Genomic DNA, 18,539 nt, shown 5'->3' on the forward strand with positions numbered 1-18,539 from the left:
TGCACATTAAAATGATGTATTTGTGACAGAAAAATGTACAATAAAACTGCATAAAGCGTTGAACCAAAATTATTTTGTAATATGATTATTAAGATCCAAGTGAACACCTAGACATTGCCAATGTCTACTGATCTTCTGATGAATGTTACACACTCACAATCACATTTGCTTAAATGCGGTGTCACTTCATTTACCTCCAAAAACATACTGTAATACGCCTAATATTCATTTGTGGCAAAATCAGCGACAGACAGCAGACAACATTGTCCATGGAGTCATTTCTTGTTTTCATGTCACCATAAATATCTCTTTACATTTACGTCCCACATGTTCCTTCTGATCATGGCAATAAAGAGAGGCTGACTTCAACAGAGAGCAAAGTCTTCTCACATCTCCACAGGTGAGTCACACATCTATCATTCCAGCTCCAGCACAGAAGTTTTGAAAGTCTGGTGTTGAAAAACTGAGCTCAATGTTGTGAAAACGAGTCAGTGGTCATTCTGTAGTTCACAACGTGTTGAAATGGAAAACATCCACAGCGATAAAAGGACCTTAAACATGAAGAACCAATAAAAAAATTAATATGAAGGTGTTATCACATCATGCTCACAGTGCAGTTCAGCAAATTCTGATTTATTGTAAAGATAAAGCGGTATTTTGAGAGGAGAATTTGACTCCGTGATCTGTTGCCAAGAGACCATTCTATATGAAAAAAGTGACGGCTAAAAATAAAGCCAGATGTAACAACAAAGCTGTTGCTTATGTAAGATCTAAAATCGATCAGCAGATCTGTGGAGAACAAGAGTGTGGGAGCAGGATTCAATTAATGAGAGAGATGATGATGAATAATTTATTGCTACCCACCTGAACAATTAAATTAACTGCACAGCTCCACTTGAAACCAGCGGTGCTATTGTTCGATACCTCATCAGGTGCTGAGAGCCTTCTTCGAGATCTACAACATACTCTCTGAAAGAAGACACACAATGGAAACATTACCAGGAGCCATTCAGTTTGATAACAATAAGATGAACAGTGAGGGGGTCACACTGCCATCTACTGGATCTGGTCGATAGTGATATTTCACAGGGTGTGATAAATTATTAAGTTATAAATGTAATACAAGAGATTAGTTTAATCTATTGAGACATTTTCCCAACAAGTGCAGCATGTCAGTATGAAGAAAATTTTAAGCTGATTTAGAGTTTTGTTACATCAGAAATATTCACTTCCATGCAGAGTTTAACTAATTTTGACAAAACAAAATTAAAAGCTAGATAAACTAAATTTGATAAATTGTGGACATTAATTGTTCATGGATTCAAATTTAAAGCTAGTTAAAGACTTTTAAGATCGAGTATTCATAAAATTGGATTTAAGACCTTTGAAGGCTTTTTAAGCACCTGCAGACACCCTGTATCAAGAGACATGAAGACTGAATGATGAATAAAGTTAGCGCACCTCTGCTCGTCTGTTTCAGGTTCGACCAAAATATTGTCCTGTCTCTCCTTCACTCGCAGAAACACAAAGGAATCCAGGCAGGGCTCAGGGACTGGGGGCACACCAATATACACAGGATTTAGTGTGCAAGACATTGAAAAAGGCAAAATGAATGCTTCTGTCTAATGAACACAAACTAATAGAAATACAGACTACATCAAAAATCTGATATCTTATGGGTAAAAAGTAAAAAAATCACAGAGCATTTACCTGCCTTCAGCATATCCACTGACTGGAGGTTGGGCGGCATGTGTTTCAGCGCTACAGCCTTCAGATAGGTTTCTGTGTTGGCTAAATATCTGTATACCAGGTAAACATGGGTTTATGTCAGGAAAACAAAAAAGTAAACAATCTCTCTCAAGCTGTCACATGATATATTGTTATTGCACTCACTCTTTGGCAAAAGCGTACTCCTCAGGCGAAAGGAGTGATGGATCTCCCTCAGCTCGAGACTTCTCTTTTTCAAGGACATGTGGGAAGAACTTTTCGATCTAAACAAGCCACAAAAAAAAAAAAAAAAAATTCTGTCAGCAGGCACAGAGCAAAACACTAAGAGCTGCACGGTGCATGTCGTGTGGCTGACTTGGCTGACCTTCTGCAGACGAGAGCGCAGGTAGCTGCTGAGGACGAAGCGGATCCTGTCCATCTCCATGCGGTGGACGCTGACCTTCACATCACCCTTCTTCACCCGCTGCAAGTTAGCCTCCTGTTGAGGGAAAAGGTTGTGGCACTGTCAGAAATCAAGACCCCATTCCAGGCATTTATTCAAAGTGACTTACAATGAGCCCAATAGAAAAATACGTATAAAAGCATGGACCAGTGCTCCAGTACTCTGAAAATACAGATCCAAATATTTCTGTCATTAGAATACATTGTCAGTAGATGGTATCAAGTGTGTAGATCCATGACAATCAAAAAATTTGCACGTTTAGTACTGGGACCTGCGGGTTATGGTGATACACACAATGATACAGCTTCACAACATTTGCTTGTACGTCTTTTTTTATTTTTTTTTTAGCAAATATTATTCCACTGCAAATGATACAAATACACTGTATGGAGTAGATTTGTATGGCTGCACTTGGGGTGGACCAGAATACCTAATTAATGACTTTGGTTTGAAAACATTCCCCATGTAAAATTACACTTCTTTCTTAGAAAACATATCACAACATTTCTGAAAACAAGCGATGGCAGGAATGCAACAGTTGAGCAGTTATGCAAAAATGGGGGGAAACCACCTCACCCTTTGAGAGTTTATACACACAACATCACATAGATTTCAGTTATGATAAGGTCTTTGGAGAAAAAATGCCAAAATAGAAAGCATCAGCTGTATGTTCTGAAAATGCATCTGATTTTTGCTGATACTGGTGGCTGTTTGCCTCATGCAGGCCATAGTGTGAGGATGGACATCAGTCACTGAGCAGGGACACACAGCACCTACCATGTGGGTCAGCTGCTCCATCACACACTCCACAACCTCGGATTTGTTCTCCAGCAGCTCTGGGGAGAATTTCTCATTCAGCCAAGCCTGGGAAGCAGACAGAGGGGACAAAAACACGCTGCTGTTTACCGTCTAAACCGACCCCACATGGTCCAACACCAAACACCACTTATCTGTTCTACACCACACCATGCAAACACGCTGACAGAGTCAAGTCTGTAGGGTTTTTGTGACATGTTTCATTACTTCTTCGAGTTTTGCGATGAGCTCCGCCGGGGTCATAACTTCTTCCAGGCTGTCATCCTGGTGGATGTCGCTGCCATCATCAGACAAAACGTCCGACATGGTCACCCGTGCGATATAAACACACACAAATATCAAAACTAAGCTCCTAAGCTGACGTTTAAGGGGACGAGACGGCAGTGATACAGAAAAGGTGACGCTAAAAAGATTACTATGCCAACGCTACTCCTCCATTACGCCGTGTTTTCGCTTCTGAAGTTCCTTGTTTGGGATGACATTCGCGCCACTGAAACCTCAGCTCTGTCTCGCGAGAGTCGTCCCGGTTTCTCTGCACTGCGCATGCGCTCGTATAAGTTCTTTGACTACTAAGTGGGGAGTTTAATTGGCAATGCAGTATGCAGTTACACAAAGTGGTGATGAAGAGGAGCACACAGCAAAAGTAAAAAGCAGTGTTGGCTGATGCCTGGCAGTGGGGAGCAGGGGGAAGGAGGAAAGAGTGTTTCTTAGGATTTCTTCATGTGAGAGGTGGAGAAACTGGGATTAGTGGAGGCAGGGATGGACCCTCTAAAGCCTATACACTGACCAGTCATATCACCATGCATTCACAGCAGAAATAGATTTAAGTGTATTAGAAAGCATAGGCCTGTAGCTACAGTACAGAAATATGGAATATCATTTGGTAATGTCCAGGTCTGGATAAGTGTAGAAAAAGAGGAGAGAGCATGGGGAAAATTGCATCTCCCGACTAGGCCTATTGTTTGCATTTATAGTTTTTTTCTTTCTTCATTTGTCTTTTTTCATCCTCAAATTGTTGCATTAATAAATGAATCATGCAAGCAGTGTGTTTTGATTTTGTTGACATTTGGAGCAGCCAGCTGAACATGCTGTCTTTTGAGGGGCAGAGTGGGAAAATGGTTTATACCCATAAAGCAGAAAAAGGCTGTCAGTGTGTGGATGCGGTTCACTTTAGTGTCTTACACAGCCAGTGAAGGGAAAGACAGTGGAGGTGTGTCCCTCTGTCAATTCCACACTGAACTGAGTAAATTGTACATTACTTTGCCTACTTTACTGTAGGGATTCAACTTGTAGCCTAGCCTACAGATAATTCCCCAAACCTGAATTACATTGCATTGTTTATTTTTAGAATTGCAGCTTTTGTTAAACAATAATTTATGTTGTGCTTGGTTATTTATTGAAGCTACCTTTCCAGTATGCCCTAAATAATATCTGGAACTTCATCTTGTAGAGAAAACATTGCTTTTTGCTGTTATATGATTATATTGGTATGATATATAAATGATTGAATTCAAATGATTAAAACCCACAGTTTCTTAAAAAAAAAAAAAAAAAAAAAACTTTTTTTTCATGATTTTCATCACTTCCAGCAGGTCGCAGTTGATGTTAATCTGAAGAAATTATGAGTCATAAAAGCGAAACGTGTTTTTTTCCACAGTCCTACCATATTGCGCGCAGTAGAGGGTTACTCTGCTTTGAAAACTGCCGTTTTACCCTCTCGAGCCCATATTATTTTAAGAGTATGAACTGCATTGAATGTAAATGTTTCACTGACTAATTTCTATTTGTGTATGCCTATGGTCAACGTGTTCTTTTAAACTTTACAACTTGCTCGAAAATGTAAGTGTAATTTCGGCAACATTGTTAAGGAGGATCTTACACTCAGTTTTTCAATTGTGTTAAATGATTGCAATATAAACGCCAGTTAAAAAAAAAAAAAAAAGGGGGTCTTCCATAGTGCGAATATGATGAGACTTAAGTGACTGATCAGCTGTGACAGAAAATAAACCCATTCTAATTTCGATAATCAGTCAAGTTGTATTCAAGTAAAAATGCCAGACATATGCTGATTCAAGCTTCAGTAAGATGCTTTCTTCTGTTTATATCTGTTAAAAGATCACCGATAGATAGATAGATAGATAGATAGATAGATAGATAGATGGAGGCTGATTGGGGGAGACAATTGAATGGAAACATTTCGAGGACATCACTTTGGGCTTTGCGTAGTTCTTGAATGAATGAATGAACTTAATAAATAATCGGTAAATCAATCCACAGTAAACTAAATGAATCGCTTGCACGCCTATAATGTGGGCAGGAGCAGAGCAGGGGCAGATGTGTGCTGCAGATCTTTGCTCTCTCAGAGGGTGATTCTCAGTGCTCTGTGGCTCAGGTCAGGGAGCAGGACACCCTGCGACTGCCGGTGCTGCTGTGACGCACTCGCTGCTGTCAACGTCCTATCTGTGACGTAACAATAGTAGATGTTATGTCTATGATTCTGAATTTCCAGGTTTCAGCACACAGACACAATAACTTCACTTTTGCACCTACCGCCAAAAACTCTGATATTGTGGGAAAAGTTAAACTTTCACGGCTTGTACCTTCTTACTCCTAAAGGAAACAACGCCTATCTTACAGGTAATGCAAGTAGATAATATGAATATGCTTCATGTTACCCCATTGAAGTGATATTTACTCACACAATATTTTCCTGTATGTCAAGACACAAGCAATTGTCTCTTTGCTAAGCCAGTATTCACAAAGGGTCTCCATTAGATAGACAGGCAGTTTAGGCTATTGGGAAAGACCCCAGATTTGGAGATCCCCCCTGCCAGAGGTAGAGCAAAATACAATGATGTTTTTTTTAAGTATACCTTTGATCTCCCATTAAAAAAAAAAAAAAATCTTGTGCAAAAATATTTTACTGCAAAATCGTGTTGATTTTCTTCCATATTTCCATACACCCGTCAACAAAAAGAGGTAAAAAACAAAACAAAAGGCTACATTTCCACACTCAAAATAAAGTAGGCCTAGATATGAACAGCATGATGCATGTTGTAAATACAGATTTATAAACACAGATTTGAATTAGAAAAAAAGGAATGTTGAATGTTTTAAGACAAATGTGCTCATCCTTTCTATAATTGTCAAAGAAAGACAAATGAGGGCTTGTTGGGTAGGTGTGATTGTGTGGAATCTGTCATCACCACTTGTGTAGCTGTAGCATATTCACTTTCAAAGAAACCCATCCACAAATGTCTGAACTGGCTACAGTCTGTTATTCATTGTGTTGACAGGTAAGAGAATTGCAACACACTTTGATGCATTGTTGCTGAAAAGATATTAACACACTGATGGTATCCAGAATATGACCTAATGCAGTAGCATATGTGTACCACCAGCGGCACCCAACAAGCCCTCATTTCTCTTTCTATCACAAACTGTGGAGGAGTTATTAAAAAGTATACATATATACATATATATTCTGTTTTTGCCGACTTTAAATCTGTGTTTATGAGTCTATATTCCCAGCATACATCATATTATTCACATTTACTTTAGTTTGAGTGTGGAGATGCAACATGCCTGCTATTATGTTAGGTTTGAGGAATCTCTTTTGTATTTGTGCAGCACTTAACATGTTAGATATTGTCTACCTCTTTCCCTGAAGCAGCAAAACACGAGACAGGAGAAGCATTGAAGGGGACTACAGATGACAATGAAGGAGGTTAGATGTTCCCTGGATACTGAGCCGGCTGGCTGCAATGAGCGTAACTGTCTCTTTGGTCATGAAAAACCACGCTTTATTGATGGAGAATTCTTTCCACCTAATCTTGGGGAGCTGGCCTCCTCAGCTTGTTCCATAGAGGAATTTGTGGAGGAACTCATTCATAACGTATGGCAGGAACTCCTGGAGGCACAGACCTTGGCTACATATCCTTGCACCAAACAAGAGGCACTGGTTGCCAGTCTCACACCAGCAGAATCCTCCTCACCTTCCTCCACACCTCTGGTCCCTGACACCACTGCCTCCACCCAGAAGGCCCCTGTTGGCAACGAGAATCAAAAATGGATGATTCCTTCCACTGAACTCAGCACAACTGTCCCTGCTGCTGCTGCTGCCGTGACCTCGGCCATGACCTTGGCCTCAAACGTCAGCCTCAAAATTTCGCTGAAGGAAGAGAAGTTGTCCAAGAAGAGGAAGCGGGTGAATGATAATCACAAACTGCTTGGCCCACCTTCAAAGAGGGCAAGAGTGGACTCTGGGGCTGAGTCCTACTGCTGTTCTAGTTCTTTCCAGAAGCAAGAGAAGCTGTCGAAAAAGAGGAAACTGCTGGAAAACGATGCAGAAGAGCCACCTTCAAAGAGGGCAAGAGTGGACTCTGGGGCTGGGTCATGCTGTTGTTCCAGTTCTTTCCAGAAGCAAGAGAAGCTGTTGAGAAAGAGGAAACTGCTGGAAAACAATGCAGAAGAGCCACCTTCAAAGAGGGCAAGGCCAGACAATCTAGAGGAAGTACTAGAACTTGCAGCTCAGTTCGAGGCTTTGTCAATCTCCTAAAGGGGCTCTCATTGAAATAACTTCTGTCTTGATAGGATGCTGATAAAATAGAATGAAATTGAATCCCCATGCTTTTGGACATTGATGCAAAAGTTTCAGCCATTCAAGCCAGGGATCCTTCCAGTAATGGAATTCCTGGAAAATCATTAAATTTGGAGAGTTGTATCACAGTCACAGTCATAGGATAGCCATAGAGAAGCTACAAGAGCCAGCGTGCAGAGGAAGGTTAGTCAGACTGAGCCAGGGTTTGGTCTACACTTTTTCCAGTGTAGACTTTCTGAAATAAACTTTTGATAAACTCTTTGAGACAATGATTTGGAGCTCAAAATAAACTTGAATGGTCTAGACCTAGAAATAGCTTCTTTTTTAATTAAACAGAAGTCAAAGATAATCAGAAACAAGGCACACCACCCTGCCAAAACTCCATGCCGCTTCTTTGCCCCCATTTAAAAATGTCTGGATCTGTCACTGTTGCAGATCAGTATTGTGTTACAAAGTGAAAGAACAAGCTGTTTTCATGTTATAACAAGAAATATTTCTTGTCATAATTAAACGCTATGTATCTTTACAATGTGAAATGTTTCATGTTATTCTGTGATTACTTATTGTTATAAGCTTTTCTCATTATAACTCTAGTATATTGTTACAACCAGAAAAGTTTTTTGGTGTAACGTGATAAATTTGTATGTCATAATAATGTGGAAAAAAACACATTTTTCACGTTACAACATGATACTGATCCATTTTTATTTTACTGCTGAACTTAAGAAACTACAGTCTAAACAAGATTTATTAATTCTGTAGCTGAACTTGACGGTCCAGCTCCATGTTTGCTGATCCCACCTACAGCAAAATATCCTCAACACCTGATCATTTGGTCAGATTTGCAGCCTGACACTTGACATGTGTTTCTGTGTGAAAGAAACTCTTGGGAATGGTGTGATTTGCACGACTGGTATGGCAAGTACACCATGTCTTGCTATTTAACACTCCTCTCTAACTTACAGTATCTCATGACTGGAATGCTGATCTAATTCAAGCTTGCCTGTGAAGTTTTATTGGCTTGCTCAAAGTCACATGATATTGGATTCACAACCTTTAACATTTGAGATAAAAGAAAAAACTGAACATGTTGTCATAATGACAAAGTCGTAACTCACTGCCATGATTAATTTTGAATGCAGGGCTGAATTTGGGTTCTTCTAAAGGCAAAAAAAAAAAAAAAAAAAAAAAGACTCCTGGAATTATCATGTGATTATAATAACAAAAAATTACACACACATACACACACACACACACACACACGCACACACACACACGCAACGACTTTTTTCTCACTTTCGCTCAGCTGTCAATGCAAAATAAGCAGAGCTGCCCTCATCTGCTTGCCTCTCTCCAGCTGTCATGTTTCATAACACATATTGGTCTGAGACAGATTCTCATAAGACTCTGATTTCTCTGTTCCTCTTTCTCCTTCTTCCTCTTATCATTTGCCCAGGAATTCTTCGTCATTTTCACCAACAGTGCCTCCTACATCCATTGAGGCTTTGCCACTGTTGTGACTGCAGTATTGCACATCTTTCATGCAGGAGTCAGTCATTCTGACAAGAGTGGTGTCAAAAGTCCCTCCGGGTTGCACCACACATTACAACAGTGACCCCACCTGGAGACTTATGCCCCTTTTACACTGACCAAAAACCAGTTGTGTTAAATGTGGAAAAAAAAAGTGGTACTAGACTCAGCACATGAAGTGGGTCAGCAGACACCAGTGACACAGATGTCATTAGTGTCCGCAGACAAAGATGAACCGCCTGAGAATTTTAACTCTAATGTTTACTTGTTGAATTCCCCTGTATCTGCAGTGACCGTTTAAAGCCTCAGCTAGGGGAATGCCACACAGAGCAGACATGCACAGTTTAGGGCATGACTGTCTCCACCAAGACGGCCGCCTTAGAGGTGGCAAGCAGGAGATCATGGCTTTCTTGCTGCTGTACGTGTGAGTGCCAACATTCCAATACAGTTCCAGTCAACTCGGTTATCAATCAGCCATGACTCTGTAATCTGATTTTAAGTGTCACTAATCTGTGTATGTGTGTGTGTATGTGTGTGTGTGGCTCCAAGCCCTACAGAGCATGGGCCTCTGTTTAGTGATTCATGCCACACAGTGGGTTACATGGCCCTTGGAGCTGGAGTTGAGCGAGCCACCTATAAGGATAAACCCAGTGCCGTACCTCAAGGCCGCTGTTTGCTTGGGAAACTTTTCATAAATGAAATTAGCCATCACCTGTTCAGATTTCGCTCCTCTAAACTCTGATAATTTCTGTCATTCCCAGGAATAAAAGCAAGCTCTTCATTGTCTCAGGTCTTGTCAGAATAACGTTTTTTTTTTTTATTATTATAATTTTTTTTTTGAATACTACAGTGTGAGAACAAAAAACAAAACAAAAACAAAAACAAAACAAAACAAAAAAAAAGCTTACTGGCACTATTGTGCATTTGAGTCTCATTCAGATGAATACCTTGTAGTAGAGAAATACAAATTATTGTAGCAAGGCACTGTTAAGACACAGAATGATTTATCTGAAATATATTCAATACTGAGACAAAGTGCATATCTATACACTTAATATCTTTATGTTCAGCCTAGACTTCAGAGTACAGTGCAGTGATACACTTTATTGTGCATTTTCAAAATGAAAACACTGAAACTGTGCAATTGAGAAAATAAGTGCAAGAAATTCTTTTTACACCAATTTTGGCACGGTTTGAACGGAGGCCCTTAAGTGAATAATCGAATGCACATTTATGCTGTCACCTGGCTATTTCAGCACTTCTTTAAGTAGCTGTCGTTTGGGTCTAATTCTGTTCATTATTTGGTAAACAGTTGACTTCTTTCGAAAAATCAGTAGGAAAACAATCATAATCATATCAGTCACAGTCCCATTATATATGCAGTTAAAATCAGTGCACTGCAGTTTTTTCCTATACATGTAATTGCTTTGAATAAGATTTACAAAGAGTGATTGTTATTGCTTCATAAATAGTATATATATACTCCAGGCCATTATCACCAGCAGTATCATTATCATTATCATTACAGTATAATCCTATATTTCCCAAAACTTTTACCCCAACCACAGTTGGAAATAAACAAAAACTACACTTTAGTACTTTCATGGCACAGCTCTGCAAAGAGTTAATAAAAATTCTCTCACTGGATGCACTCGGACAGTTCAGTGTCTTTCATTGTGTTCCTATAAAAATTACAAGCCATCACTGAGCTGACTTCTCCCTTCTCCAGCGTAGTCTGCGTATGGACACGGAAAACAGGCAGTCAAGACAGTCAGTCAATGTACTGCAGTCCATGGTTGGCTATTTTGGAACTAGCTGCATAAGCAAAACAGAACAGGGTTGGGCAATATACCACGATAAAATGCATTATTTCAGTCGATATCTCTAATTATTTTAATGTACATCAAATAATTAGTATGTCACATTCATAGACTACATTTTGCTTCTGTGTGAAATCTGAACAATCCAGAGTGGTAATAATTAGCGTTAAGCTAATCTCTTTCAGCCACCAAAACAACTCAGTGTGCAGTTCCTGTGCAGTGTGTGTGTCTCCTCACTCATGACCAGGCATGCAAGCAGACCTTTTCTATTCTTTGCCACATGATCTGTGTTCCTAATTCATCATGAAGGTGAGTAGAGCACAGAATAATTATTCTTGAGCAAGAGTATAGTTACGTATCTAAAAATGTTCTTGAGTACGACTAAAAGTTACCCTTTAAGAAAACGACTCAGCAAAGAGCAAAAGAGTATTCAGTTAAAAAAAAAAAAAAAAAAAAAAAAAAAGTACATTGAGTAACAAGCACTAGTTACATTTTTAGTTTGGTGGTCTGTTTTCATGCGATGTGATAACACTGATGGTTCTCATCTGAATTTGTGGCTACTGCAATTTTTTTAAAACATTTTTTTTCCTCTTGAAAAGAGAGCATCATTAAATCAATATAACTTTTCACAAAATAAAACACCAAAGTGTCCACCTCCTCTGCTCAAACACTGAATGTGAGTCAAAAAGATAAAGTCTTCTGGTCTTTAACAATGGACCTACAAGAATACAGTACAGATACTACAGAGTCCGAGAAGTGCAAGGAAAAAAAAAAGAAAATCTGAGGCCCTGATGCATTAATTTTTGGCCACAAGATATAACTCATTCCCTCAATGAAATTAAGTAATTCCTACAATTTAGTTAATTCGTGGTCACAAGTTATATGTGCAGTACACTTCTTTTCTTCCAGGAGCAGACCTGCTTCAGGTCCAAGCCCAGTCCTGCTTCCAGGTAAGGAAGCAAGTCTGTCCCCAGAGATCGTCAGGGACAGACGTCTGTTGCAGTTGCAGTCTGCTCCCAGGAAAAAGAAAGAGTAATGCACACTTATCTCATAGCCACAAATTTACTACAAGCACAAGAACAAGTTATATCTTATAAATCGTAAGTTATGGCCTCAAAACAATTGTTTCTCTCCGTTTTTTCTCTTGTACCCGCCAGATGCCGTAAGATACAGTATCACAGCTTGTGAGGATAAATGGAGTTCATGCCAGGTAGGGTATATCCAGTCTGGGGACTCCACAGAGGTATGGGGTAGGGGTATGAGCAAATAGCAGATCCAATGAGGGCAGACTGGGTTGGACTCATTGGGAAATGACGGTACAATGGCGGAGAATGGGGCAGTCTCATTCTGCCAGGTGGAAATGCAGGGTGTAGCGAAGGTTGGTGTTGAGAGTCTCTCCCTGATCTGTCGTAGCCTGTTAGGAGGCAGGATGTTGGCAGGGTGCCATGGGACAGAGACTGTTGGGTAGGAAGAGGTTTGGGTATCATTGTCCTGGATTTCTCCCTCTTCTCTGTCTGATAAATCCAAGGTGCCATATTATGCAGGTTCTTAGGACACGTCAGTGAGTCATCATGCTGCATTAGCCTGTTCTGGTGGAATTTATAACCTGTTGTATAAAGAACAGGTCGAAGAGGCGGCACGGATTTTGGAATGACTTTGGTGAAACTAGAGGTAGCTGTGGGAATCAAGTCACATGGATGAGCAGAAATTCTGCCACTCCCATGGTGGACTGGCTTCCATGCAGAGTCTTTAGTCTTGGTTTTGGTAGAATCTGTAATTGTTTGAGAAACATCCTTAATCTGTCCTGCAGGATCTTTGGAAATCGGGCTGCAGCTCAGAGGCTTGCTTCCCTCACTGCTGCCAGATGCATTGTCGATGGTGCCGGAATAGTTTCGGGGAAATTCTGCACTCGACGCAGGCTTATCTTCATTCCCTGGTGGACCATCTTCTGATGAAACAGAGTAAGGAGAGGGGCTGCGGGAGGAGGAGGAGGATAAAGGCAGCGGGGAGCCTTCAGAGGAATTGCAGTTCAGACTGGAAGAGGCCATAGCTGGAGACTGGGAGCAGCGAATGACAGAGGGCCTTTCTTTTTCATCACCCTGTGGGCTCAGTGGCAGGTTGAGGCTGGCCTGGGCCATCCGCTTCTTTTTCTCCAGAGGAGAGATGACCTCCCCAGCAGCAGATGGGATATGACCGGTCCAGGGGCTTGATTTAGGGACCTGGACAAGGTGGGAACAAGCATAGACAGATGTGCAGAGATCGCCGGCCCCTTTATTTGGCTGGGAGCAGTCTGGGTGGTGCCTATCTGAGGTGACAGCCCATGTGGTGGAAAGAGCATGTATTCCTGCTTCACTCTGGCAGGCAGCCTCTGGCGTCCTTTGAGCGTGTAACTAGAAAATAATACAGGGGTCACTTTCACATAGAATAAGAACTGGAGCTGGATTGTACAAATTTCTCTCTTTTTCTGTTTCCCTGTTTTTTATTTATATTTTTTATTGGGATGTATGTTACCTCAGATTCAAGCGGAGTCCTTTTCCTCTTCCCCTCAGCCTTGTTGACTTTGCCATCCAAATTTCTCTTGTACGGTTTCCTTGGTTTGCTTGAGGGCAGGGGTCTGTCTTCTTCTCCTCTTTGGTGTCTCTCAAACGGCAGCACCAGCCTGTTATATAAACGGATTACTTTTATGATTCAGATCTGGTTTGATATGACTGAAATGTCAGGCGCAGAAGCGTCCTCACCTCTCATAGTGTCTGCGGGTGCACGTTGCAGCACTGGTGCTGCCCGGGCTTCCTCCCAGCTCATCGTACACATTCTTCCAAAGACGGCGAGCTGTCACCTGTTGATGAACATGGCAAGAAAATAAGCATTCATTAAAATTAACCTGGAGCCCAATTATGTTCCACGGAAATGAGGTGAGAAGAAACATGACAGCTCTTGAGAGAAGTCGGTTTTGTGGTGTGGCATAGTAACAAAAAGCCTCTGTTCTCTTCCTTTAGTGCCATTTGAAAAAAAAAAAAGATTAAAAAAAGAGTTGCTCTCTCTGAACTTGTCCCAGGGTGGAAACATCAAAGACAGCTGTGCATGAGAGCTGATACACTGAGAGCGCAGTCTTATACTTCTTCTAATGCGGTAGAAACTGTTACAGCCCCTGACCGAGAGCTCATTTTCCACTTAGAAACCACTAAACACTGCAGTGGCCTTTTGCAGCACTCGCAGTTATCATGCCTCTAAAAATACTTGAATGAACCCGGCCTTTTTATAAATGTACTCACAGAGTCATAACCTCCGAGCTTCTCAACAGCTTTGTAGATTTTCCAAAGGTTAACTGAAAGGAGGAAACAAAAAACCCAAATGCATTAGTATCTCATTAACTCTGTCATTCACATTCAAGATAATCTCATTCGCATCTCTCAGTAATATGAATTACTCACTCTGTTTGAAGCCCAGATGTGGGATCCTTTCTATGGGTGTTCCTCTGCTCTTCATAAAAGAGTACAGACTTGACACAAATGACTTCTCCTCCATCTGTGCTGCACTGGGCCTTCCCCCCTCCTCACACTCACGGGTCGAGTCACTGATCTCAATTATCGAAGGTGTCTAGTCCGAGAAAATAGAAATCAGGTACAGGAATCAAGAAATTAAATTCTACAAATAAAATATGTGTCCAAGCCACAGTGAGAGAAACACAACTACACTGTTAAAAGTAGTATCAGAAATCGAAAAACAAACGGACATTATCATCTCTAGGGACCCACATGTTGAAATGAAACATCAAAATCAGAGGGCAGGCTTTTACCACTACTTTCAATAGATAACCACTATACATCCGGTCTGGAGAGAAAGCAACAGACTTGTGGGGTTTTTGGTCTAGACCTGTCAGTCACTGTCACTCGAAATGTCACATTGAAAAACAAGTAAAAAGCTAAAAAGCTAGTAAGAGCTAAAGAACTCAGGTATTCATGCTTCATGGTGTAGCACAGATGAGATGCCAAAAAGTGTTTAAAAAAAATCTTTGAAATTAAATGATGAATGAAATGAAATAAATAAAAAAAATATATATGCCATTAATCTTTTGTCTGGCTATAGTTCTCAAGCACATTGTGGAATCCTGGGATATGCCTCTGCGAGAAATGTCAGATAAGCAAACTCAAGTAAAATAAATTGACAATGTCACTATTTGTGGTTTGCAAGAAATGAGAAATGAAACAGTGGAGGCATGCAGAAATTAAAATCAGCAGTTTGAAAGCACTTGAAGAGAAGTGAAGCTGTTGATGCAGATAACGCACGTCTGAGTTGAAATAAGGTGGCATTTTTTTGCAGTTTGGGGACTGTTTTTCTATCATTACACCTCTGTTTTACATGAGAAAGTGCTAATTCTCATTGAGAGGCTTTGATGTTTGCATTTGGAGTTCTTTTATGGTTTATGTCTGATTTCACTTCATATAACGTCTGTGCAAACAGAAGACTTGGAGTTAACCTCATTGTTTTTGATATGGACAACATGTGGGATATGTGACATTATCAGTTCCCACTGAAACAATATTATTCCTGTTGTTAGGACGCAGAATATTGCACTAATGCAGTCACAGTAGTTAATCTGAAATGAAAGAGGAAGCCGTTTCATGCCAAAAATAAAAATGAAATTCTCATTATCGGATCCCACTTTTAAAGTGACGAAGGTTTCCTGTAATCAGAGGATTTCATGGAAGTTGCTCTCTCAGGAATGCAAAGTAATATGCCGTTGAACTATGTAACCTATCACACAACATCCTGTATATATTACACCACAGTCTAGGTGTCAAAAATTGCAGGGAAATTGTAAAGCCGAGTGACTCTAAGTGAAACTGGTATTTCCCTTTAAATAATCATGCTATGCGCTGCGGGCAAGTCCAAAGCAGTAAATGTGTTAGAGCAGCCATGTGCAATATGTTTAACATTTTTGACGCTGAATTACTCACATCACTGCTGGGTTATTATATTTTGACAGACGCTCGATGTGAAATAAGACCACAATGGACAATACTGATATCTCAGTTTGAATCACTACATTTAGGGGCTGCTTTATTTCTGTGGCATCCATTGTACAACAAAACAGCTAAACATGGTTTCATATTGAATCAAGTTCCTCTCTGTGGTTGCCGGTTCCGAGAAGTGGGCCTCCAGAGTGAGTAATAGTGAAGGTGCAGGCCTCTAACCAAGATATCCCCGACTGAGTCACAGTTCAGCTGCAGCACACTGCCGTTCCCAGCCAACAGATTACTGGCTCCTATTTTCCACTGCTGCTCTGAACCAACACAGGCAACACCTCATTTCCTTACATCACCGTCACACCAGTGTGATGTTTGCATGTAAAACAAGATCCAAAACATCCTGTTTCATTGCCAAATGGTGTAAAGTCACACAGTGCACTAATCTGATACATCTGGAATATCTGCATTAAATTTCACTTTAAAGCGAGGCACCCTGTTTCCCAAACACCCTCAGTTACATTTTACAGGCAGTGACATTAGAATTGCTTAATCTTCTTCGTCATCTCGCATCATATTCATGGGTATTCACGAAGGTACTGGGAAATATATTTACTTTCACACTCATCGCATTGATGTCTGATCCGCAAAACTTTCAGGTTTATGTGTCAATGGTTGCCTACAGGAAACGTCTGCAGCCTGAGCCACACACTGTAGCCCCTGCACGGCAGATCACACTCTAAGCCCAGGGTGAATATCATTATGAAACGTTCAGTTGATTTCCACTACATGAAATTTTTTGGAAAACAGTGTGGGTGATGTTGATGTCAATGTGTTGATATACGACTCTCGCAATGATTGTTGGTGGCGTGCCGGATTGATGCTATCGGCAGGCCAGTTGTCACCACAGAAACCACTGAGCTTTCAACTGACATCAGCCTTGGAAATTTGATGAGCTAATTTGTATTTCTCATATTGTAGTTCTCATTTTCACTTACCAGAATAGTACCTTACAAGGACCTCCTGCAGGCTGGGTGTGTGGGGATAACGCAGTGTGAAATATTGTGGTATTATCTGTACCTTGGCCCTATTAGAATCACTTGTTCCTTATTACTGGGTGCAGATTATCTGCCAAGATACGATAACTGTACACCCCCCCAAATTCACAAAAAAAGGGAAATGAAAACAGTGCATAACTCACTCTGAGTAGTCATGCCTGTAGTCACTGATTATCTGTAACTGATTAAAATCACCCTGGGTCTTGCCAAAGACTAACTGACGAGATATTACCACTGACAGAGGCTCTGTACCTTGTTGGCCTTCCCTTTTTCCTCTTCACTGGCTGCTGCTTGAGGTGGCATCTCACTCTGGTCCTCTTGAGCTTCCCATAGGAGAGACACGAGACACACAACAGGGATGAGACATTTACAACCACCCCTTTTAAAAGAGTACAGTTCAACGTCATTATGTGTTCAGATGGTGCTTTATGGAAATTTCACAGACTGAGTGGCCACTTTACGCGATTTGAAGACCTGCAGTCCCATTATGGCATATTAGAGCACTGAGCAAACCAAGTGGTGCTTCAGTATGTGAAACATCATAATGCTATACTTCACTCTCAATGGAGTGTTGTACAATCTTTAAAACTGGGCAAATATATAATGTCACCATGCAGAACAGTTAATTGTTCTTCATCATTATTGGGTATGAAATAACCTGGTAATTTAAAGGTTGCATAATGGTTTGATGATCTATCAGCAAAAGCAAAAAAAAAAAAAAAAAAAAAAAAAAAATCAATAGGACATTTCAGTAACTAATTTACATACGGTGAACTAAAATTGATATAAAACCACAGGTTGAAAACCACTTCCTGTTGCTGAACATAACTGCTATTGCGTGGTGCATTGTATGATACTGTCATATGATATTGTAATCTGAGGTGACAAAGTGAAGCTTTAAATCACCATTTATACAGGAAATGTCAATTACAGATGCGTATGTGAGAAAAGGCATGAATGGGCATGAAATAATATACAGAGAGTTAAATACATTTGTTCGTGCACAACCTGTCACCTCAGCAGCTCGTAGCCCACCACACACAGTGATATCATTCGTCTGCAAAACCAAATATGCTTCTCTTTTGAGATCACTTATTTCCTGTGCTGTGACTCGAGTCTTTAATTTTCTTTGAAAAAGCTACAGCTTCTCCATTTCACACACTGAAGAACTATCTGTGGTATATTGTATGCATTGTCTTTTAAGTATATACCACCACAGTGTGTGTTCTGTGTGTACTATACATTTGCTTTGATAAGATTGTTACGTCAAAACATTTCACTAGATAAGTTTAGACTTACATAATTGAGGCTAATAAATACTGTCTCTTCTACAAATGAGTCTACTGACACAAAATAGATTTGTGCCATTACACCCATCATCTCAGCCAAGGATCTATAAAGTGTTTACTGTTTAATTCTGAGTCAAGCTCAATATCAGACAACTTTGTACTGGACAGTCTTGCTCTAACAAAAACAGAAAAGTTGAACACCATCTGACTCCAATCAAAATAAAATTCATTCTTACCCATTTCAAGAGGATGTCTTCTAGTCCCTCGCCTTACTGTGTTTTGTGACAGT

At 40.4% G+C, this 18,539-nt stretch overlaps 2 protein-coding genes across 3 annotated transcripts; both read right to left on the reverse strand.

Annotated features, from left to right (window-relative positions):
* gins4 (GINS complex subunit 4 (Sld5 homolog)) lies at positions 1 to 3,504 on the reverse strand. Of its 2 annotated transcripts, none has more exons than XM_030060994.1 (8): positions 3,194 to 3,504; positions 2,948 to 3,034; positions 2,084 to 2,206; positions 1,894 to 1,991; positions 1,711 to 1,799; positions 1,462 to 1,552; positions 865 to 969; positions 1 to 551 (listed from the first exon to the last, which is right to left on the reverse strand). In XM_030060994.1, the coding sequence occupies exons 1-7, from the start codon at positions 3,290 to 3,292 to the stop codon at positions 873 to 875; spliced, it is 684 nt and encodes a 227-aa protein (XP_029916854.1). In that variant the 5' UTR covers positions 3,293 to 3,504; the 3' UTR covers positions 1 to 551; positions 865 to 872. The 2 variants fall into 2 exon arrangements, with proteins under 2 accessions (XP_029916854.1, XP_029916855.1); XM_030060995.1 differs by having other exon boundaries at positions 2,093 to 2,206; positions 3,194 to 3,502.
* An 8,415-nt stretch (positions 3,505 to 11,919) lies between these two features.
* On the reverse strand, positions 11,920 to 18,539 carry arid5a (AT-rich interactive domain 5A). The gene is made up of 7 exons (XM_030060292.1): positions 18,487 to 18,539; positions 17,214 to 17,284; positions 14,368 to 14,533; positions 14,209 to 14,261; positions 13,675 to 13,772; positions 13,448 to 13,595; positions 11,920 to 13,326 (listed from the first exon to the last, which is right to left on the reverse strand). Exons 1-7 carry the CDS (start codon positions 18,488 to 18,490, stop codon positions 12,112 to 12,114), a joined length of 1,755 nt encoding a protein of 584 aa, XP_029916152.1. The 5' UTR covers positions 18,491 to 18,539; the 3' UTR covers positions 11,920 to 12,111.

This window comes from Myripristis murdjan, chromosome 9, assembly GCF_902150065.1.
Source record: "Myripristis murdjan chromosome 9, fMyrMur1.1, whole genome shotgun sequence".
Lineage (NCBI taxonomy): Eukaryota > Metazoa > Chordata > Actinopteri > Holocentriformes > Holocentridae > Myripristis > Myripristis murdjan.

Bases quoted from the DNA above. Each gene is read 5' to 3' on its own strand.
- gins4 (XM_030060994.1), bottom strand. From the start codon at position 3,292: ATGTCGGACGTTTTGTCTGATGATGGCAGCGACATCCACCAGGATGAC. The intron at 1,800-1,893 runs GTGAGTGCAATA...CCTGGTATACAG, and splicing joins GAGTACGCTTTTGCCAAAGA to ATATTTAGCCAACACAGAAA. The intron at 1,553-1,710 runs GTAAATGCTCTG...GTGTGCCCCCAG, and splicing joins AGTGGATATGCTGAAGGCAG to TCCCTGAGCCCTGCCTGGAT.
- arid5a (XM_030060292.1), bottom strand. The intron at 14,262-14,367 runs GTGAGTAATTCA...TCCTCCTTTCAG, and splicing joins ACATCTGGGCTTCAAACAGA to TTAACCTTTGGAAAATCTAC. The intron at 13,773-14,208 runs GTGAGTACATTT...GTTCATCAACAG, and splicing joins AGCTCGGAGGTTATGACTCT to GTGACAGCTCGCCGTCTTTG.